The sequence below is a fragment of the Xenopus tropicalis genome, chromosome 3, assembly GCF_000004195.4.
Source record: "Xenopus tropicalis strain Nigerian chromosome 3, UCB_Xtro_10.0, whole genome shotgun sequence".
Taxonomy (NCBI): domain Eukaryota; kingdom Metazoa; phylum Chordata; class Amphibia; order Anura; family Pipidae; genus Xenopus; species Xenopus tropicalis.
In genome coordinates, this window is record NC_030679.2 from 56,334,028 (window position 1) to 56,356,982 (window position 22,955).

General features: G+C 38.9%; 1 protein-coding gene across 3 annotated transcripts in view; it reads left to right on the plus strand.

The window, feature by feature from the left end:
- The first annotated feature begins 565 nt into the window (after window positions 1–565).
- plxnc1 (plexin C1) overlaps window positions 566–22,955 on the plus strand; it is a 74,617-nt gene continuing 52,227 nt past the window's right edge. Inside the window, exons 1-7 of one of the 3 annotated variants that reach the window (XM_031898910.1) lie at window positions 566–721; window positions 10,131–11,205; window positions 13,011–13,157; window positions 16,332–16,466; window positions 19,503–19,603; window positions 21,951–22,065; window positions 22,760–22,916. In XM_031898910.1, coding sequence (XP_031754770.1) covers window positions 10,279–11,205; window positions 13,011–13,157; window positions 16,332–16,466; window positions 19,503–19,603; window positions 21,951–22,065; window positions 22,760–22,916 — 1,582 coding nt within the window. In that variant the 5' untranslated portion in view covers window positions 566–721; window positions 10,131–10,278. Of the gene's footprint in view, window positions 722–10,130; window positions 11,206–12,668; window positions 12,762–13,010; window positions 13,158–16,331; window positions 16,467–19,502; window positions 19,604–21,950; window positions 22,066–22,759; window positions 22,917–22,955 lie in introns of those variants that run through there. The other 2 variants (XM_031898911.1, XM_031898912.1) reach the window with 2 other exon arrangements.

Below are 22,955 nucleotides of genomic sequence, written 5' to 3' on the forward strand. Positions count from 1 at the left end.
GTCTAAATTAGTGACGGTAACCGTGCTTTACAGGGTTTAAAAGCTTCAGCTCTCAATATCAGTGTACACCCCCACTATAGGTGTTAAATACCAAACCATACAAAGCTACTGAGAGAGAGCGCCAGAATGCAGTGCTTGCTGATGCAAGCAGTGACCTCACTTGGGAGGTGTGGCCAAAAATCCTTATCTTGTTTAGTGATACATAGTATGTTGCAAGTGTCCAATAAGTGTCCTTAAAAGAGTCCCTAATACGGTCGTTACATAAAGTCCATCTGTAAACTTAAGGTTCTGCCAATTGCTGGCCTACCACAGCCTTTTCACCTGAAAAATGAAGTCTCATTCTGCTACAGAACAAGGAGAAACCGTATCACAAACATAAAAAATATAGGAAAATGACCCAATACTCTTACCACTAGCTGTACTTCTAGTGTACATATTCAGGTTAATTCTATTTTCATTTCATAACGAAAATGCTCATGTTAGTATACACTAACTGGTGTATCTCTCTCTCTGCAGTTGTAGCTCCTGCTGTTGGGTCCTCTTGATCCACTGTATGCGCTGTTGCCTCCGGTCTCCCTTCCACATATATACGCGTCCTTCAGAGTAGTCCTTCGCGTCGCACTCGAACTTGGCTCATTTCCAGGTTGTGATGGACTTGCGTAGTTTAGCCAGAGAAACCTTCTGCTCATCAAACAAACTGTCGGCTTCTACTGGTTCAAACGTAAGTTTGTCTTTTAATTCAGATATTTGTGAGCGGATCTCCTTTAGTTTCACTGATAACCTTTCTATGGTGAGCAGCATCAAATCCAGCTACACTTATTGCAGATCTCATACCAACACTGTTGACCACCAAAAAAGAAAGGGACACAAAGATTTCTGGGTAAACCAAAAATAGGGACATTTGCATGTCTGGAATTTATAAGTTGCCCCTCCATTATAGGGGGGGGAGTGGGGAGTCATCCTACACTGGGTACCCCAGTAAAATTGAGACTGTATGCCACTTGTAACATGGAAAACATGGTATATTTACTGAAATGCCGCTGTGGCAAGTGTTATGTTGGTCAGACAGCAAGGGCAATACAGCAATGGATCAAAGAACACTGGGATAACATTTGACACTATAAAAAGGTACCTTGACAGACAGTACAGTGTCATGACATTTCAGTGAGGCTAACCAAACCAATCTCACTTTAAATGGATGGTCCTGAAAGTAGTGAATCCCTTATCAAGAGGTGGTAATCTAAAAGTCAAGACAAAACGCTGAATCAAAAGTATATATATATGCAAAATTAAAGACACTAGTCAATAAACTAAAAACAATTCCGCTAATGCTAAGGCAGAGTTTAAATCATACCAAATAAGAAGTGTAGACCCGGGTGTCAATACCCCGGGTCTATCGCCCAAAATAACAAGCAAGCAGAGAAGTCACTGGATAGTCAAATAAATAATAAGAAAGACTCACCGCAGTCCAGAAGTGGTCCAGGTGCTCGGGGCCCCGAACCCGTAGCCAAGGGATTAGAACAAATTCCAAAGAGGTAACACCAAGTTCACCGGACAATAGGATACTCTTTTTAAAACATTGATCTTTATTTATCCATTTAAAAACAAAACGCCTGATGTGTTTCGTGCGCGTATGCACTTAGTCATAGGCAAGCAGGATAGGCAGGGTAATCTAAAAGAACAACTTTCACAAAGAGAGGCCTTTAAAATGGTCCCTAACAATAGGCTGCTAATCCCTGTTAATATGCTAATGACCCCCAATGGGACCCCTACCAGAGGTGTGAAATGGAGACTGAGTGAAACAAAGCAAAACAGAAGATCTTAGAATTGATCTAACAGAGTTACACTGAGTTTTACTCCATTTTGAAAATGGTGGGGAAAAATGTTGTTAAAATGTTGTATGAATGTTGTTTAAAAGACAAATTCACAAAATTGTCTGTAAACTGTCTTTCTTTCACCAAAAACGGAAATGTGGCAGTTGAGTTGGAATTTAGGCGGATTTCTGTTTGTAAATATCGAGAAAGTGTTTTCCACCAGTTTTCCCACCACTTTTACTCCAAAAAAGGGCCACTTTTGTGAATTCCCCTATTAGAATTAGTGGGTGTATGTTATTTTGTACATAGATGTGAAATTCTGGTACATGATATAAACTGCAGAGGGTTGCTTGCCAGTAAAAGAGTTGGTTTTACCTCTCAGCCAGTAAAAAAAGTTGTAGCTGAGCAGAGCTGCTAATGGAGGTAAACGGGGTGTGCTCCCATACCTGACGTATCTCTTCTAAAGCACCCATGTTTGTCATGGTCTTTCCTTGTAAGATATATCACCCATTACTTAATTAACAAGGTTTCCCTTTTCTGTGTTTTTTTGTTAAGGCCAGCCCAAAGTAATGTCTAACAATTATGGAAAATTAGCAGTAAACTAAATTACATATTTAGCAACATTGTGAGAAGCTCCACATTGCCAGTTTAAAAAAAACGGCATATTCTTGTATAATGTAGAAATAAATATTTTGCACCACTCTAGATCTGGCATAGACCATTGAGACATAAAATCTTACATTTATACTGGGATTATACTGGGATTGCTAGTATAGAATGGAGCTAGAATAATGCAATTGCTTTATTACAGAATTTTTATGTATTTTATTCAAGTTTTAAAATGATAGAATTTTAAGCCAGTTTCATGATCAGCTTTGTAATGTAATATAAATATGTTTTTTGCATAGCTACATAGCACGGTGTCATTGCAGCAATGTGCGCTGTTTCTGTGCTGTTTTTTTAATGTACTTTTATTTTTAAAAAGTCTCAAAGTGTGGTATAAACAATGGCATACCCCTCCCAACTGTCCCGCTTTCCGCGGGACAGTCCCCGGTTTTATAGCGCATCCCACTGTCCTGGATAGCTCAATGAATGTCCCGCATTTTCGTAACAGATTGCGGAAATGCGGGACATTCATTGAACTATCAAGCACAGCGGGATGCGCTGGCTGGAGTCGGGCGCTCCGGCTTCTTCACTGCTCTGCTTCTTATGCCGCTCCTGACGTCAGTACGCACGGGGCACAACCTTATAAAAGGGCCTGTCGCCGCTGCACAAGGAACCGCATAAGAAGCAGAGCAGCAGAAGAAGCCAAAGTGCCTATGGGGGGTAATTACTATGGGGGCACTGTGTATGGGGGGTACTTACTATGGGGGCATTGTGTATGGGGGGTACTTACTATAGGGGCATTGTATATGGGGGGTTCTTACTATAGGGGCATTGTGTATGGGGGGTACAGTCTATGGGGGCATTTTCTATGGGGGTACTTTTTATGGGGGCACTGTATATGGGGGCTACTGTCTATGGGGTAAATTGGGTGCACTGTGTATGAGGGTACTGTGTATGGGGGCTACTGTCTATGGGGTCAATTGGGTGCACTGTGTATGGGGGTACTGTCTATGGGGGCACTGTGTATGGGGGTACTGTCTATGGGGCACTGTGTATGGGGGGTACTGTCTATGGGGGCACTGTGTATGGGGGTTACTGTCTATTGGGCCATTGGGGGCACTGTGTATGGGGGGGGCAAAACTGGTACATAGTTATAACTCACTTATAACTGACTGCCTTCTCTCTATATTTGTATTTTATATGAGTTGCTGTATTGTTTTCTTTAGGTAGTTCAGTATGAGGGTATAGCACATTTGCGTCTGATCCCACCATTTCAACTTTATAAAAGGAGTATTTTTTTTTTTAAAAATTGGGTGTGGTAATTGGGGCATGGTCACAAAAGTGGGCGTGGCCAAAAAAATTGCTGTTCTGCACGCAGCAAATCTTTTTGTCCCTCTTTTCATTTTTCAAATTTTGGGAGGTATGCAATGGTTTCTTCACAGGCAGAACTGTGTTTTTATCTTTTCTGTTTTCTGTGCTGCCTCTTATATTGCATGTAATCTGCAGCTGTTATATGTCCAGGGACCTCGTACCTCTTTTTTTCATTTAATCAGTGGATAGGAAGCTGCCATACATTCAGGAAACTTGCAGTGTTGTTTTGTTCTTGTAAAATTAAGGGAGTGCAACTGTGAACTTCTTTGGATTGACAAATAAAAATCCAACCAGAATAACTGCACGTGTCAGTGGGCTGGGGAATTTTCTCTTTTTTTTATATTTAAAATAAAAAAGAGCATTTAAAAAAATATATAGGCACCCAAGGGCCACAACCCTAAAAATATCTATGTATTTATACATATTCTTTGCATTTATTATAATGCTTGACCTTCCTGTGTATACTTTTGTACACTGTAAGAGTGTACATTGCTGCATATCCTTGTAGGGCTTTATAAAGTTACATACATACATCAGCTACCCTAGACTCATGCGCCCTGAGGTGCTGTTAGGGCAGGGATCCCCAGCCTTTATTACTCGTGAGATACACTCAGATGTAAAAAATGTTGGTGAAACACACCAAAAAAAAAAGTTCTTTGGGGATGCCAAATAAGGACTGTGATTGGCTATTTGGTAGCCCCATGTGGACTGTTAGCCTGCATTAAGCTCTGCTTAGAGTAAAACGGTGTCTCTGTGCTGCCAAAATTTGCCTCCAAGCCAGAAATTTAAATAGGGCACCTACATCAGGCCTCTGGGAGCAACATCAAAAGTTGTGATGAGCCACTGGTTGGGGATCAGTGTGTTAGGTATATAAAAATGTATACATTGCACATAAATTGGATCACTGTGTTAGGTATATAAAAATGTATACATTGCACATAAATTGGATCACTGTGTTAGGTATATAAAAATGTATACATTGCACATACATTTAAATACTTAGAATATTTATTACTGCTTATCTCTTCGTAGGATTACATAAAAATACATACATCTGTGTAAAGGAATTTAGTAAAATACCTGGCTATTAGAATGTGTAATAAGTTGTTTGGTCTGGGCAATAGCAGGACAGAAAAGCAAAAGCTTAATTAGATGATGAAATGAGCTTATCCTTATGCTTCTCTGCTCAGTTGTATCACTTATTGTGCAATTGTGCAAAGAATTATGCAAATACTGAAATATTAAATAAATATTAAATAAAAAGACCTAAATTGCAAAAGTGCCTCTGAGCAAGTTTAGAATGTGTATATATCTAAAGGATCTTAAAGTCTCACTTTGTACATAGAGTTGCCACCTTTGTGGCAAAAAATACCATCATTCCTATATTTTAGTCTTTCTTCCATATAACAATGGCACTGGCATCAAGCATTATTTTTACATAGTTCTAAACTTATGACTAGTGATGGGCAAAATGCTTTGGCCGGCATGGATGCGCAGCGAATTTACACATTTCGCCAGTGGCAGATTTTTTTGCAAACTGGCGACAAAATTTGCTGCGCGACCAAAAATTGTCATCCGCATCAAACAAAAATTGTCACGCAACAACATTTTTTTGATGCACACAACAAATTTTTTGACACAAATAATTTTTGCCATTTTGCTAATCTTTTGAAAGATTTGCGAATTTTTGGCATATCGAAACGGGACAGGTTCACTCATCACTAGTCATAAATAATGTTGGTGCCAGTCCAGTTTGTGTGTTCCTGTTTCAATGCAGTAAAAGAAAGTGTGGCTTTGACTGAAACCAACTACGGAAACGCAGGGCTGTATTTCCGAGAAAAGTACATACATTAAGAGAACTTCCTCAAATGCCATAAAGGGAAAAATAAAACAAAACTTACTGAAAGCCAATGCAAATATAGAATAAATATGGCAAAATAAAAACTGAAATGAAATTGTTTATTCAATATGATAATATAGATATTTGATCGAATGTGCAGAATGCTTGGGACCCAACCAAGAAATGTCATTACGCCAACAAAGCTTGGATATTTCTAACTTAAGACTGCTAAAAATCATTTAAACATTAAATAAAAAAAACTATAGAATTTTTTGCCACCAATATGGATTCATGCAGCTTAGTTGCCATCAAATACAGAGACAACAGAAATCATTTTTAAAAATTAGAATTATTTGCTTAAAGTTGACATGTCACCCAGACATAAAAAGCTGTATAATAAAAGTCCTTTTCAAATTAAACATGAAACCCACATTCATTTTTATATTAACACATCCAAACCCATTATAAAGGCAATTAATAATCCCAGCTGTCAATCATATATTGCTTGCCCCACCTCTATGCCTTAGGCATAGAGGCGGGGCAGACAATAACTTTAGCTTTCAGTTCAGCACTACCTAGATCTCACTGCACATTCTCACTTTTCCCCTCCTTCCTCATCATCTTATTGTGAAGCCAGTGCAAGAGTATGGGCGTCTGGCCCCCATTCTGGCACATATACAAGATTTTGGCATGATACAAAGCTTGGCTTCATAACAGTGTCCACAAAATGGTGCCTGCCTTACTTGCTTTGACTGAGTAATTCCAAGACGGAAGGAAACAAGATTTATATTATTTATATAGAGTAAGTAAAGTTTATTTTGCTCAACTAACAATATAGAAAATAATTTGGAGTTATTTCTTAGGGTGACAGGTCCCCTTTAAAAGGGACTCTATGAGAGTCCTTCCCTTAATTTTGAGCTTTCTGGATAGCAGGGTTCCTAATAAGGGATTTCATACCTGTAATACTAAATATATAATTGCAAAGTTCAAAGAAAGTTGCTTTTCACTATATCACGCTTTGTGTAGCGTTGGGTGCAAGCTCATCCGCACTGCCAGGGGCAATCGATAATTCACAGTAAAAATACAGTGCAGCACTCCGAAATGGTGAAAACAGTGAATTTTATTTGTGCCCCCAAGGGGCCCCCGGGGTGGTAGCTTTCAGCCCTGCTTATAATTAGATTGAAAAACAAAAATGAATCAGTTTCAGATGTTTTCCAATTAAAAAAGTCTGGCAACTCCATAACAGGTAAATATTTCCATCATACCTTGTTAAGGCACTGTGTGCCTAAATATAGATACAATAGAGGAATAACTTCAACTGGTAAATGTGGATGTAAGAAACTAGACACAGCTTGGGTGAATGAAATGGCTATAGATAGAAACACAAAGGGTACATCTGACCTTTCTGTATGATGCAGAAGGCTTTCATTTTCTACAGAAAATCATCTGAATGTAATAAATTATATAAAAATGAAAAATGATTTTAAATAAATGTGTTACTTTAGAGTTTGTGTCACAAGTTCCTATTAGGAAATAATAAGGATGGTTAGTGCCTTCATCATGGCTCTTTGAGAATTGAGGTGAGAACATTGCCTCTGTTTAATATTTCAGTGCAGATGGAATCTAATGTCAGCTTCTTATACATTCTTTGGACTTTTGTAGAATGCTTTATTTATGTTGGTTTTGTTTTCTTATGCCAGATTCTCAAATGCTTATCATAATCATATATTTTGATAGGAATTTTAACTGAGGATTCTGATCATGATGTTGACCAAAAGAAATGGAGCTAGTGACAGAAGAGGCTAATCTTCATGAGTCACATAAAAGAAATTCATCTTGGTATTATTGCCCAAACTTAAATGTAAAGACATTTAATGTTAAATTGTTTTATTACTTTATTTTTTAGAATTAGAATGTCATCTTGTTTTGGTTCTGGAGAATGACATTTGCCTGTGAAAATAACAGGCAACTTTTTTTTATTTTGGGGGGAAGGGCAGCTAAAACATATGAGGGCTGATTCACTAAAGGTCGATAAGTTTTATCGCATGCTTTTTTGCATTAAAATTGACGCGAAAAAATGCATGATTTGCTAAAGTATTAACGCATGCGTTAAGTTGCATATCGCGTGCATTTATTTACATGCCATGGCATGCGTTTTCGTTTATTTAACCTTATATTACATATTACTTATCTCCCTTAAAATTATGATTTGTGGGCTTAACTTAGTAATCAGTAAAAAACATGACCCTTTCATACAGGGCTGCAATCAGAAATCACAGGGCCCTGTACAACAAAATGATCAGGGTCCCCCTGGGAACATAGGGCATAAAAACAAAACACACATTGGTGGCAATGGACCCTAATGGTCTTAAGCTCTCCATTAAAAAAAATCTAATAATAATATACATTTATTCCTTTTGTATTATTATTATGGTTATTATTATTATATCCATTCCATATAATATACATTTTCCTAATTTGTAAAACTGTGCAGGTAGTTCTGACCTCCCGAAAACCACGCTGTCCGGGTCGAAACGAGGCAGATAGCAACCCTAGGCATATATTGGTGATATATAAAGTGTGAAGGTAATTAAAAATAATAACACTGATTTAAAATTGGATTGGTTAACTGGATCACTTTTTCAGGGATGAAGATTACTAGAGAGATAATAATCCAGTCCTAACATTTACAGGCTTGTATTTCACTTTAACAGTGTTATGGAATAAAGTATTAAATATGCTTGTATCTCCCTGATGGCATGGAGTGAGTTTACATCTCTGATTTCTTTCTAAGGTGGTGGTCTTAATTTGTATCTTGTGCCTGGTTAGATGGAAAGTATGTAAGAAAGGGGTGGATAGAGGACACTGACCCTGTAATAGCTCTCATAGTCATCTCATGTGTGCAGCTGCATCAAGAAATACACATTGCTGACTCCAAACATACCATCTATGACTGTGTGGTTACCATCAGGTCACTTACCTTAAGGTTGATGGGGAAGGAGGCAAAAATAAAAAATAACTGTAAGGTTCCAAATGTACCTTTTCCCTTCCTAAACAAAGAAATACCTTCTAATCTATCTGTTAATTGTTTTTTCGTGGTGTGGTTAAAGAGACAGTATACACCTAAAAACAATAAAAAAAAAATAGCTCAAAATTAGCCACTTGATGGAGACATATTAGGTCTGTTAAAGCTCAGCTCATGGGTGAGCACCATCATTTAGGGAGCAGTGACACCACTGATGCACCCAAACATGATGCAACCTCAGGGGTCAGGGTGCGCACAGACATACGCGCCACTTGTTTAATTTAACCTGCACAGAGTTTTGTTCAGCCTGCATGAATGCAACGCGCCAGCGCCAAGCCAACCACTTTGTCTAATCCTGGTTGTTCTCCCTCTCCCTACTGCCAGCACAAATTTAAAAACAAAACAAAACATTTTTTTTAAGCAAAATGGGCCCCTGATTGCACTGGGCCCCTAGGCTATAGCCTAGGGATGCCTAGTGGTTAAGCCGCCTCTGGCTTTTAGTGCAAATTACCATGTAGGTTTGCACCAGAGTGACCATTAATGTCCTGTATATTGATATACTGCCTTTAAATATTTCCTGAAAGGAAAAGGAAATTGCATCACTAAGCACTAAATATAACTGATGATATTACAGGTATGCTACCTATTATCCAGAATGCTCAGGACCTGGGGTTTTCTGGATAAGGGGTCTTTCCGTAATCTGGAACTTTATATTTTAAGTCTAGTTAAAAATTATTTAAACATTAAATAAACCCAATAGGATTGTTTTGCTTCCAACAAAGATCAATTATATCTTAATAGGGATCAAGTACAAGGTACAGTTTTAGTCTTACAGAGAAAAAGGGAATCTTTTTTAAAAATGTTAATTATTTGATTATAATGGAGTCTATGGGACTTCCCGTAATACGGAACTTTTTGGATAATGGGTTTCCAGATAACGGGTCCATTATCTGCACTAGGTTTAGAGTATAACTACAGGATATTAATAGCTTGTGTGTCGATAGATAGATAGATGATAGATAGATAGAGATATCTTTATTTCTGCTTTTGCCACAAGATGGCAATAGTTCACGTTGATTCCCCCACTGACTCCAAACTAGAGCTGTTTCTTTTTGTCTATAGCGATACCAGACTGCTGGTACAATTCCCAGTCTACTGGTTTATAATAATAAGTGTAATTTCACATCACCCTTTTAGAATACCTTAAATTAATATGTATTAATATGCTTTTTATTCTGTTAAGTGCTGCGCAAATTGATGGCACTATATAAATAATAATAATCCAAGGTAGGAATAACCAAATAATGCATATCAAATCCAATATGTATTAGCATTTCTGTCTGCATCTTACCTGTACCCTTGATGCATATAATATACTTACCACTAAATATTGTGGCAATTGAATATGGTGATTAAGAGTTTATGTACTGGCTACAGCTACAAAATGTTATTTTAAGTTTCTTTATGTTTCCAGAAACTCACCAAGACATACACACATGTAAAAAGGGGGAACTGCTGCAATATACAGAACAACACATCAAAGCTTCCTGCATTTTCACAGTGGATCCTAATAACGTAACATTAGCACTGCTGGTCATATCTGGACAATACAACCGTTGAGGATGCCTCCTGGTTTCCATGTTATTAACCTTTTCAGTGCTCTGTGGCTGTTATCCATAGACTCTGTTCTCAGTGAGGATCCCAGGCTGCTGGTGAGTGCGGTTAGGAACATTGCTGTGGGGTCAGACTATGTTGTTGTGGCCACTGAGTCCTGCCTGTACCTGTTTGATCACACCCTGAGCCAGAGGTTGGCTGAAACTTCAGCTAATGAATCTAGCACTGAGTGTCGTGGAAGTGCCCCCGGACAAGCAACCATGGGGCAGAAACCTCCGTATAACATGTTGTTGCTTGTGTATAGGGACATTGTGCTCAGTTGCTGGATTACAAATACCAGTTTTTGTAATGAGAGGAAACTGAACAAGTTTGAGAATATTAGCAGTATTACCCCCGATCTCCTGACACCTAACACAAGCCTCTCAGCTGCAGGAATTGTATTCAGTAATGAACAAACCTATCTCATTCTTGCTACTTTTACAAACAAACACAGTGATCTGCATCCAGTATCTATAAAAACAAGAGAAACTATGGGATTTATAACAGAAAACGAAAATAGCTATGCTGAATTAAATACAACAACTGTTTTGCAGTTTGTGAATGCATTTTCTTGGGAGAGAATTTTTTTTTTTCCATATTTTGTACCTGAGTTGGATAATGCTAAAATACTGTCTGTAAAGAATCCCAAAGGAGCAGATTTACAGCTTTGGGGCCTCGCTCATCTTCCTTGTGGTAGTGATATACGAAGAGGGGTGATTCTGTCTTCTTTCCATTTCATGAAATCAGGAGGACACTTTTGGGCTGGGATATTCACCAGTCAAAGCCAAGCTATGAGCCCAGATAAGACAGCGCTCTGTATTTACAATCTTACTAACATGATGAAACAAGAAAAAGAGTGTATTGCAGAAGACTTTAGAGATGAATGTAGCAGTAAGGTGAGTATCCTTTTGCTTTACTAATAAGCATTGTAAGAACTGCAACAAGAACACTGCCCACTACTTATCTTAGTGCCAGTTAGTGTAATACCCCATAGTACAATCCTGTGTAGTGCAGTAGGTACAAAAAAACAATGCAAAGAAAACCAAAGAAAAAAGATCAAGTTCCTCCTTCCCCACTGAATTAATGCTCAAAGACCTTTATAAGATAGACTGTTGCAATTTATATTTTCTGCAACCCTGCAGAAAGTTCACATTTGACAATGAGACATGAACACGAAATTGTGATACTATGTTTAACTAGTGCTTACAATGTGGTGCCATGTTTCTATTTGTTATTGGGTCACCTCTGCCTGATGGACACAGTGATGGCACTTAAGGGGGATATATTCACTATGTATTATATATAAGGGGATGACACAATAAACTCTGATACTTTATTTACCAGTAGATCCTAGATCCTTCCAGCAGACATGAGGGCATCCTTTCCGATTAGAAGAAAGGAGTTCTGTCTGAATATTCGGAAAGGGTTTGTTAAAGTGAGAGCTGTGAAGTTGTGGAATTCTCTCCTTGAATCAGTTGTACTGACTGATACATTAGTTAGCTTCAAGAATAGGTTGGGTGGCTATTTAACAAGCAAGGGAGGAATAAGTGGTTACAGAAATACAGGGACTGGTCCAATTGTCTTCATGGAGTCAGGAAGTATTGTTCCCCTCTAAGGCAATTTGGGGCAGATGGGGGTTTTGCCTTTCTCTGAACCATCTAGGCTTTAGACAGGTTTCACTTATACAAAACAGTTACATCTAATGGATCTGTTTTTTTGCAACCTAAATTACTATATTATGACTCTAATACCCACATTTAATTGCAGCAGATGACAATAGAAGCTTTAACAGTAAAGGCACAGGCAGGACTCATTCAATTGATTTAAAGGAACAGTAACACCAAAAAATTATAGAGTTTTAAAGTAAATGAAATATAATGTACTGCTGCCCTGCACTGGTAAAAGTTGTGTGTTTGCTACAGTAACTCTACTATAGTTTATATAAATAAGCTGCTGTGTAGCCATGGGAGCAGCCATTCAAGCTGGAAAAAAGGAGAAAAGGCACAGGTTACATAGCAGATAACAGACAAGTTCTGTAGAATACAATAGTGTTTTATCTGTTATCTGCTAAGTGTCTGTGCCTTTTCTCCTTTGAATGGCTGCTCCCATGGCTACACAGCTGCATTCTTTATATAAACTATAGTAGTGTTTCTGAGGCAAACACCCCAGTTGTACCAATGCAGGGCAGCAGTACATTATATTAGAATTTCTTTTATACACTTGAATTTTTTGGTGTTACTGTTCCTTTAAGGGTGAAAGTGAAATGCAAAGACATTACCCAAGTCTGCTGTATGTAATTATGTCACTGCTTTTATAAAAAGGGTATTCCTCTTCCTCAGAGAGCTCTTCAGTTCTAAATGTGTCTTGACAAAGTCTATTCCACTCTCACCCTTCTGCGCAGGCCACCCCCCACCAATTTGATGTGCATTTTCTGTGCTTTTTATAGAAGGGGGTAAGTGACATTTGAGTACAAATGGCAGATTCCTGGAATAGGATTAAAACAGCATAATCATTGTTTTTTAATTGTAACTGCTTCACTGTAAAAAGAAACAAAATCTAAACAAACAAAATGCAGTGGTGCAGTCTTGCTTTGGCTTTGTATCTGTGCAGGAGAAACAACTTTTTTTTAAGCTAAGAATGAAGGCTTTTCCTTGTTTTGAGCACATATAAATACAAATGCTTGTCTCTTTGTACTTCTTAGGATCACTCTGCAAAGAATTCTCTTCCGATTCTTCCAATAAACCTGGGACCTACTCTGACCCATGGCAACCTATCTGCTGTATTTGCAGTGGAAGTGCAGAATAAAATGGTTTTTTTCTTGGGAACTGGAAATGGACAGGTGTTGAAGGTAAAACACTACAAACAGTATAAATATAACATTGCCTATTTGGGGGGGGGTTTAATTTCATACATTGATAATGCAGAGCCATCAACTCTCCCGATTATTGCAAGATTTACCAGTTGTAAGTGTCCTTCCCAGTTCCCACGAGTTTTCAGCTTTTCCTTTAAAAAGTTGTGTGTGCATTCACAGTAATTGGTTTTTAACATGAAGGGCCTAGTGCACATGATCAGCAAAATGAAGTCATTAGGCCATGCCCCCAAAATCTGTGGCAACGAGCTTTGTGAATCATGGATCTCCTGGCTTGCCAGTATTAAAAGTTGATAGCTTTCATAATATTTATTCACCCTTACAGACTGTGCCTAAGCCATGTCCTCTGTTATGACTGTGCCTTCATGTGTAATAATAAGCTATGAAATGTTCTTTGTGGTGTGTGAACATGAATTCACAGCGAATTTCCACAATTCGCCATTGGTGACTTGTTTTGCAAAACTTCAGCGAAAATCCGCCACAAAAAAATTCAGCGTGCATCAAAAAAATTGCAGTCACGGCAAAAAAAGTGCAACAAGTGCGTTTTGCGGATTTTTCACCGTTTGGCAAATTTTCCTGTCGATTAAATAAATTTACAATAAATCATTCTTATAAGCAAGGTAACATTTTCTTAACAGTTCTATAGGGCTCTATATTGTCATTCCATTTATTGAAAAACCCAAAAGGTTAATTAATTCTATTTGTAATAGGTTATATAGCATGTGGCTGAAAGATTAGCCCTACTTAATTTATCCAGAATTAAAGGACAACAAAACCCTACCTACAACAAGAGGCATCCTCTAAATTTCTTCATTTCAACATTACCACTTGTCTTATAACTGGTCCTGTGTGTATCTTGGTAGAAATGCAGAGTAGGGCAATGAAGTTGTTGGTAGATTTTCATTCTCTTTAATGGTAATTTAATTGTCCATATAAAAATAGCAGCAAAGCTTGGCCAAGTTGCAATTGATAAGCCTCTTATGAGGTATTGCAGTTAAAACTGTGTGAGAAAAGACTTGATTGGTTGCTGTTGGTTATTGGACCACACCAAGCTTTGTCTAGAATAAAATTCCATTCCTATAGTTGGTGGCATAAACAGAGGTCACCACAGGACTCTTAATCTGACATATTGGCTATACACATTTCCAGTTTTTCAAATTATTAAGCCTATTTATGAGCAGTAAATTACCTGCAGGTTTACAAAAAAAATAGGTGGAAGTCGAATGATCAACCAGATTTTTTATAAGGACCAGACATATTGTGGCAAGTATCTGCATACACTGGCATATGGGTTCATTGTCTTATTTGATTTTCCAGCATATATGTAGCGCACCCTTACATGTTGACATTAGTAGAAGTAAGAAGTGTGTAGGTTGTGTGCAAAACACTTAAAGTATGACAAAACTGGAAGGCAACTCCCCGCCGCAATGATACAGTACCTTTGGACCACTGAGGAAACACCATCACCTGGAGGGTCTACCAACCTCCAGCTTTAGTACACAAATGCAGCAACAGCACTTTCTTCAAACAAACTGATTTGTTTATCACAGGCATTTATATCTTCTGGTGACAACAAAGTTGACTTAAACACAAGTAGCACACATCAGTGAATTCAATGTTCAACAATGACACTCCACAGCTTAGACTCACATTTGTGATCACTCCCTCCTGTACAGTCTGCCTTGGAGATCTAGGCTCCCAGCATAGTCGGACTCCTGGTGGTGTCTTTCTCCCTGGCAAATCTCCTGCACCTGAGCTGACCCACTCATGTCCCTACATTGGTGGCCTAATCACTGCAGGATACTGACCCCACTATACTCCTTGTTGGAGTCTTTAGCTTCTCTGCTACCTTCTCTTAACTTGCCTTTCACTCCTAGAGTGACTGTGAAATAACTACCCTAATGCAATCTCCCCGCCAGATGGGATCCTGAACTCACAGAAGCTCCCCTTTTCAAACTAAATCACATTACCATCTACTGGGGATAAATGCAAGCAAATTACTTTAACCTGGATAAGGAAGTAGTTTTCACACTAGAATTTAGGACCACACTTAGGTGTCCAGATTAAAGGGGTAATGTGACGTTAAATTCTCAGGGTCCCTAAATATAAAATAAAAATTGGTTATTTTTTCACATTTTGGTATGAAAGGTAGATTATTTGGAGTCAAATCACATGACAAATACATTTTTTTTAATGCAGTGCTCTGGAACACTTAAAGGTATACTAATACACTGAATTAAAGCCATAATTAAAGCCACGAATTATAGTTGTGATTTGAAGCTTCACTTTAAACATATATATGTTTAAAGTGAAGCTTCAAATCACAACTATATTGTGTAATTATTCTTATTTGTTTCTGTAAGAATGTTATATAAGCTGCAAACTGCCATTGTTCTAAGACTCCTGGCAACAGATTTCCTTGTCACATACCTCATTTCCCCCTTTACAAGAAGCCAAACAAGGATCATGGTCTACTGATTCCCAGGGTGTGACCTGGTATGACTGTTGGTATACACTGTCAAAGCATCTGCTAATAGAATCTGTAAACATCCATTACTGACAATTTCTTTGTATTAAATGCACAGACACACAGAGGCGTTTATTTTATCATATGACAAAGACGAAACAAATCATACATTTTCGGTCAACTGTGCATTCATTCTGGGTATCACTTTTCTGGGGATTACTTAGCCTCCATTCAGTGCAATATCTAGCCCACCCACTCCTTTCTAAAATGTCCACAGCTTTCAAAAGCAAGATTCTCCAAACTAAAAACATATTGCCTGTTTAGTAACAATCTCTCTGAAAAAATGTTTTCACAAAATAAATTTTTGCACACAGCCTTAAAAAGAGGGAATACTGATTTGTAGATTTTATCAAATAGGTATACGTGGATGCAGTGTGCACTAAGGGAACCCTGCAGCTACTGCCTGGCCATTGGGTGGTGGTAGCTCCAGGGTCCCCCTGAATCAATAGGATCAGCAGTTCCCGATTTAAAATGTAAGGCAAGAAAGACTCAGTGATGTTGAGTACAATTATACAGAAGTATGGTTTTAGGTGCATCTGCATCTGTGGATGTAAATGAGCCCTATTACTTTTATAATTACCAGTTTAAAGATTCTTGTGACAGTGCATTTTCCTTTTTCAAAACAGGTTACCTTGGACTCAGAGTGGAAAGCAAACTGTCCAGAAATCTTATTCCAGTTTGATAACGACACTGCAGTGTCTCGAACAATCAAAGCTGATCCTGTTAACAGTACCTATATATATGTAGCTGCAGAAAATAAGGTTGGTTTATTCACATTTATATGGCTTATGTCCCTTTAAGACAAAAAATGGCTATAAGGGTTGACAACTAGAGCTAACTCAGAGAAATTGTTGGCCATGGTTTGGAATAAAGGGAGGGGAAAATAGAGAAAATATGTAGAAAACAAAAGAAAGAAGGAGAGGGGGACAGAACAGAAGAGGAAGTATGGGAGAGCACACAAAAAAAGAACACAACATATGGTGAAAGCATACCTCCCAACTGTCCCGATTTTGTAGAGCTGGTCCCAATTTTACCAGCTCAGTCTACAGTCCCAGATTCTTATTTAAAAGTCTCTAGTTTTTCTTCGATCTCTTGCACTGAATGCTAAAAAAGATACAATGTTTCTCAAACTTAATTTATTAATAAGGCTTCTGCCAGAGAGCCCAGAAAACGACAAGCCTGCACTTAGATACAATTCTAAGTAATAGGCTAAACAGGTCTCTTGGGGGAACTGAGACTTGCAGCTTAAAAGGCAATTTCAACTTTTTTAGCAAAACTGTAATAACACATAAAACAAGACCCCAAAATCCCCAAAAATGTGTTGAAACTTTAAATAACCTGCCAAATTTTGTAAAATAGGAGTGGTATTTATTTGGTTGCAAAAATGGGCGAGGTCAAAAAATTTTTTGCCACGCTATGTGCGGCATTTCTTTTTGACCCTCTTTGCATTTTTCAAATGTTGGGAGGTATTTGAGAGAGAAAGTGAGAACGGTGAGAGTCATACATAGCAAATTCGCTTTTCTCTCTGGGGTAAGGGGGGCTCTGTGGGTATGGGAGAATGCAGAAAATATAAGTAGCATGAAAGGAGAAGGAAAAAGAAGGTAAACGTTATGGAGGTGTGTTGGTAGAAAATGGAGAGTATAAGAAAATAATGTGGACACCAAAAGAAAATAGAGCCAAAGGGAAGAAATAAGAGGGAAATTAAAAAGAATGAAAAAAAGGAAATGAGTCACAGAAAAAAGAAGGATAAAAACACATGACATAAAAGGGCATACTAAATCATAATTAGTAGCCAAACATAGGGTATCTACCAATGTATAAACGAAAACAAAACTCTGAACAACTGAATGCATTTTTTTTCCTCTTTCATGTCTGTAATTCTGAACATTTTCAATAAAGAAACGATTGTTGAAAAAAAAAAGGGCATACTATACAAAAAGAATGAAAAAAACAAGTGTATGTGTAAGTGTAATGTGAAACTGGTAAAAGAAGAAAAACAAGGTAAAAGGTTGAGGAATAGAATAAAATAAGAGATTAAAGCGCAGAAAGAACAGAACCAAACAAGAAGAGAACCTGAGTGAGACAGTAAGGTATGTGTATGGTTTACAGCTGTGGCCTGTGGGTACCTAGCAATACTACTGCTAGGGCTATAGCAACCATTTGTTGATAGTTTAAAGCAGTGCTGTCCTACTGCTGGCCCATGAGCTGTATCTGGCACACGCCCCCCGTGTGGCCCCCCCACCTGTCTGGCTACTGATACCTTACAATTAAATCAGTATTGAGATTAACTGGCCCAATGCACTGTTCTCACCTCAGATTCAGGTTGTAACCTCCTGTATTATTCACACCTTTAAGCCCCTGTATTGTTCACACCTTGCATTATTTACAACTCAGACTGTAGGTGCCCACATTGTTCACTTATTTACACCTCAAACAGACTGTAGGAGCAGTGCTAGTGTTGTTACTGTATGTACTGCAGTACAAACTGCTCATCTTGGAGTGGTCATGGTCAGGTTCTTGCATAGTCATGATAGGTTTCCCTGTCTCCTTCTCTACTCTGCCTGCCCCACCATGCCTGTGTGCCATAATCTGCCTGCCCTATGCCGCCTGTGTGTGTCATACTCTGCCTGCCCTATGCTACTGTGCTATCCACGGGGGAGGAAGCATATGGATGTAGGGGTGTGGCTTAATATGGCAATAAACTTCTTTCACACATGAGTGATGGGTGATATCCCTGCAGTGAGCACCAACCATTTGGGTTTTAATTTGGGGATGGTCTTAAAAGCTCTTGTGCTAACATGGGTGGGGTTTGAAGTGGGTGTGGTTTGAAAAGGGGAGTGGTCAAAACTGGCTTCCATCAGCACTCCAACATGTAGGCCAGAAAAATTCTGGCCCTCGATACTCATTTTGTGGCCAAATTGTGTATTGTTCCTTCCCACTGTGATTTTTTATTTCTGGTTATAAAATTTAAATTATTGTTCCTGTGCATGCCCCATAGCTATCAGTGTTCATGTGCATTTCAACTGTAGCTACACCCTATTTAAGAGTCTGTTGCAAGAATTGTACCTTTTTTTTTTACTCATTTTGAAACAGAAATGCACATGCTTGTGTTCTGCAAATTATATTAGTTACATGCAACATCACCAGAGTCGTGCATAGTATTTCAGCTGTACTATATCTGTCCATACAAGTGCATAAAAACTACTCTAACTCGCTAAACTTATAACACAAAGTTCATGTGCATTTCAACTGTAGTTACACCCTATTTAAGAGTCTGTTGCAAGAATTGTACCTTTTTTTTTTTACTCATTTTGAAACAGAAATGCACATGCTTGTGTTCTGCAAATTATATTAGTTACATGCAACATCAGCAGAGTCGTGCATAGTATTTCAGCTGTACTATATCTGTCCATACAAGTGCATAAAAACTACTCTAACTCGCTAAACTTATAACACAAAGTACAAAAAGTCTTTTTTTTTAATTAGTATACATGAACTGCCTCTTACAGTTTCTGTGTCACTTTGGGCCTAGTTATCTTATTTGAGTTAATTTAGGGGGAATAGATTAAGTACAGAGTAGGGAAATGCTATTCAGGGAGAATTGTGAGCATTTTGCTCGTTGAAAATAGTGTGGACAGCAGAACACACTTTGTCTGTATGACAAATGCCCTAAGGCTGGTAGATCTGTTGCCTACATTTAAATCTGGGTTACCACAGGCAATAAATCTACCCAAAATGTCACTGCGCTACTGGTAACTAGTTTACATAGTCCAATAACAGTCACTTTCTGTACACAGATAAAACGGATTAAAGTTGCTAACTGTGAAAGTTTCAAAACATATAAGGAGTGTTTATCAGCAAAGGATCCCTACTGTGGATGGTGTCATTCTCAAACAAGGTGTGTTCAGTTATTGTATCATTTGGATTTTTTTCAAATACTGTATCTTTATCTTGCTACCTTGGGCGGGCCATATTGTGCTAATGCAATTGTTTGGCCCTAGGTCCACAATCTGACAGAAAAATCAAACCTGCCTGATGAATAACTGGACAATTATAGTCCAGATATTGGTTGGATAGGCCCAGGGCCGGAACTAGGGGTAGGCAAAAGAGGCAGCTGCCTAGGGCGCAACGATTGGGGGGCGCCAGGCAGGAGCCTCTCCTACCTACCCCTAGTGCGCTCTCTTTAGTCATTGCCCCCGCCGCTTGTCCTTACGGGGGCAATGATCCATCGAATTGCATCACAAACCCTGCCCCCCCCTGCGACTGCGCATGCGTGCCAAAGCAGGGCGGGGGATGAGGAAGGTGCAGGGGCGAGGTGTCCGACCAGGTTGCCTAGGGTGCCCGGTCGGCTTGGCCCACCCCTGGGTAGGCCGTCAGAGGGCCCCATACATGGGCAGTACTGATGTGCGGGCCAGCCCAACCTCCGCACATCACCCAAAGGTTGCGGGCAGGTTCAGGCTGAGCTCTTCTGCTTGCCCTCCCTGCCCACAACCTTACACTGCCGGCAGCTCTCTTCCAGCTTCTCTATTAATAGGCGCGTACCTGGAAGCCCCAGCGGGTCAGGCATGGGTCTATAAATAGAGGAAGGAAGCCGGGTCAGGTAGGGTTCGGGTTGGGAGTGGGCGGGTTAGGGTCAGGTGCGAGTCGAGAGAATCTTGACCCGCACATCGCTAACGGGCTGATAAGCTGCCAAATCGGTCTGAAGGACTTGAATCGGCAGCTTAAATCTGCCCATGTATGTTATGGGATGCTTACATTCATCCCCACTCCAGCCTTTCATGAATACAGCACTGCCCCATTTTTTGCACTTTGCACATTGCCTTCCCAGCTGTAAATGATGCCTGTAGTTTTGATCAGTGAAGTAGAGCTGTAACATAATTAAAATTAAGATTTCTCTAATAAAGTAGAAAAATATATGAATAAAAGAATAACATGCGTCAATCAAATTGCTGTAAAATAAACACAAGATTAAAATTCTTTCTTCACATTCATATCATACCTATGTGTTCTTAAGCAATAGGCATTACTCTAGTTCAAATAATTAAAAAGAATGCCTTGTACAGGTATGGGTCCTATTATTCAGAATGCTCGGGACCTGGGGTTTTCTGGGTAAGGGGGTCTTTCCTTAATTTAGATCTCCACACCTTAAGTCTACTAAAAATCGTATACACATTAAATAAACCCAGTACGATTGTTTTGTCTTCAATAAGGGTTAATTATATCTTGGTTGGGATTAAGTACAAGGTACTGTTTTATTGTTATAGAGAAAAAGGGAATCATTTTTAATTTGGAGCTTGCTGGTTAATGCGTTTTCGGATAAGGGGTCCTATACCTGAACAGCATGTAACATGGTAACATAACAACACAGTAACACAGTAACACAGTAACACAGTAACACAGTAAGTTGGGTTGAAAAAAGACATACGTCCATCAAGTTCAACCATAATGCCTATATATAACCTGCCTAACTACTAGTTGATCCAGAGGAAGGCAAAAAACCCCATCTGAAGCCTCTCTAATTTGCCGCAGAGGGGAAAAAATTCCTTCCTGACTCCAAGATGGCAATCGGACCAGTCCCTGGATCAACTAGTACTAAGAGCTATCTCCCATAACCCTGTATTCCCTCACTTGCTAAGAATCCATCCAGCCCCTTCTTAAAGTTATATAATGTATCAGCCAGCACGACTGATTCGGGGAGGGAATTCCACAACTTCACAGCTCTCACTGTAAAAAATCCTTTCCGAATGTTTAAATGGAACCTCCCTTCTTCTAAACGGAGTGGGTGCCCTCGTGTCCGTTGGAAGGACCTACTGGTAAATAAAACATTAGAAAGGTTATTATATGATCCCTTTATATATTTATACATAGTTATCATGTCACCTCTTAAGCGCCTCTTCTCCAGTGTAAACAGCCAACTTGGCCAGTCTTTCTTCATAACTGAGACTTTCCATACCCTTTACCAGCTTAGTTGCCCTTCTCTGGACCCTCTCTAACTCAATAATGTCCCGTTTGAGCACTGGAGACCAAAACTGAACAGCATATTCTAGATGGGGCCTTACCAGCACTCTGTAAAGGGGAAGAATAACCCCCTCCTCCCGTGAATCTATCAAGAATCTAACAAGACATCAATATGTTTCAATATAATTAAAACTAATCAAGATAAGTTCTGCCATTTTAGCTATATATTCTTGTTTAAAAATGAAGATAAAAAAAGGTACTAAACATATTTTGATATTTCATTTCAGGTGTACACTAAATGCAGAATGTATACCTTCAGATGTTCCAGGTAACTGGAATGGCATGTCAGAGGAAGGAGGGAATTATTTGGATTTTCTTGTTGTACCTATAAAGGACAAACAGGTAAAAAACATTCATTGCATTTATCAGGGATCCCCAGTGTTTTTTACTCGTGAGCCACACTCAGATGTAAAAAGTGTTGGTGAGCCTTACAAGCATGAAAAAAAGTTCTTTGGAAATGCCAACTAAGGGCTGTGATTGGCTATTTGGTAGCCCCATGTGGACTGCTGGCCTGCAGGAGGCTCTGTTTGAAGTAGAACTGTGTCTCTGTGCTTCCAAACCTTGCCTCCAAGCCAGAAATGTAAAAATGGGCACCTACTTTGAGACCACTGGGAGTAACATCAAAGGGGGTGGTGAGCAACATGTTGCTCACAAACCACTGGTTGGGGATCACTGCATAGATTCAAGATTAAATTGGTTCTGCTGTAGTAAATATACTCAGTTCCTTTAATACCAGTTTTGGTTCTCTATTTAGCAACAACACCAAACCATTCAATTAGGGGCATGTTAGAGCTTACCAGAGAAAACTTCACCCACTTTCTGTTTATTCCTATGGCATTTCTAGAAGTGTATTTATCAGGTGGTGAAAGTTAGTTCACCATTTGATAAATACACTTCAAAAAATCTAATAGGGATGAAATAGACAGTGGGTGATTTTTTTTCTGTGGTGAGCTTAATGTTGCAGATCTGAATCTTTTGATGTCCAAACATTTCTAGTTTATTGAAAATGTTTACCTTTTATCATATATTTTTATAGCTTCGAATAACAGCTAAGTCAAGCAATGCTAAAAATACCACGTGGCAATGTACAGTGCAAAATGTGGGTACAAATAAGACACTTTGTAATGGTGTGGCAGAGAAAAACTCCATGAAATGTTCCTGTCTGGTCTCCACCACGGGATTGTCTGACAATGGTATGTGACTCTCTTAAAACTTGCTTATTGCTTATTATT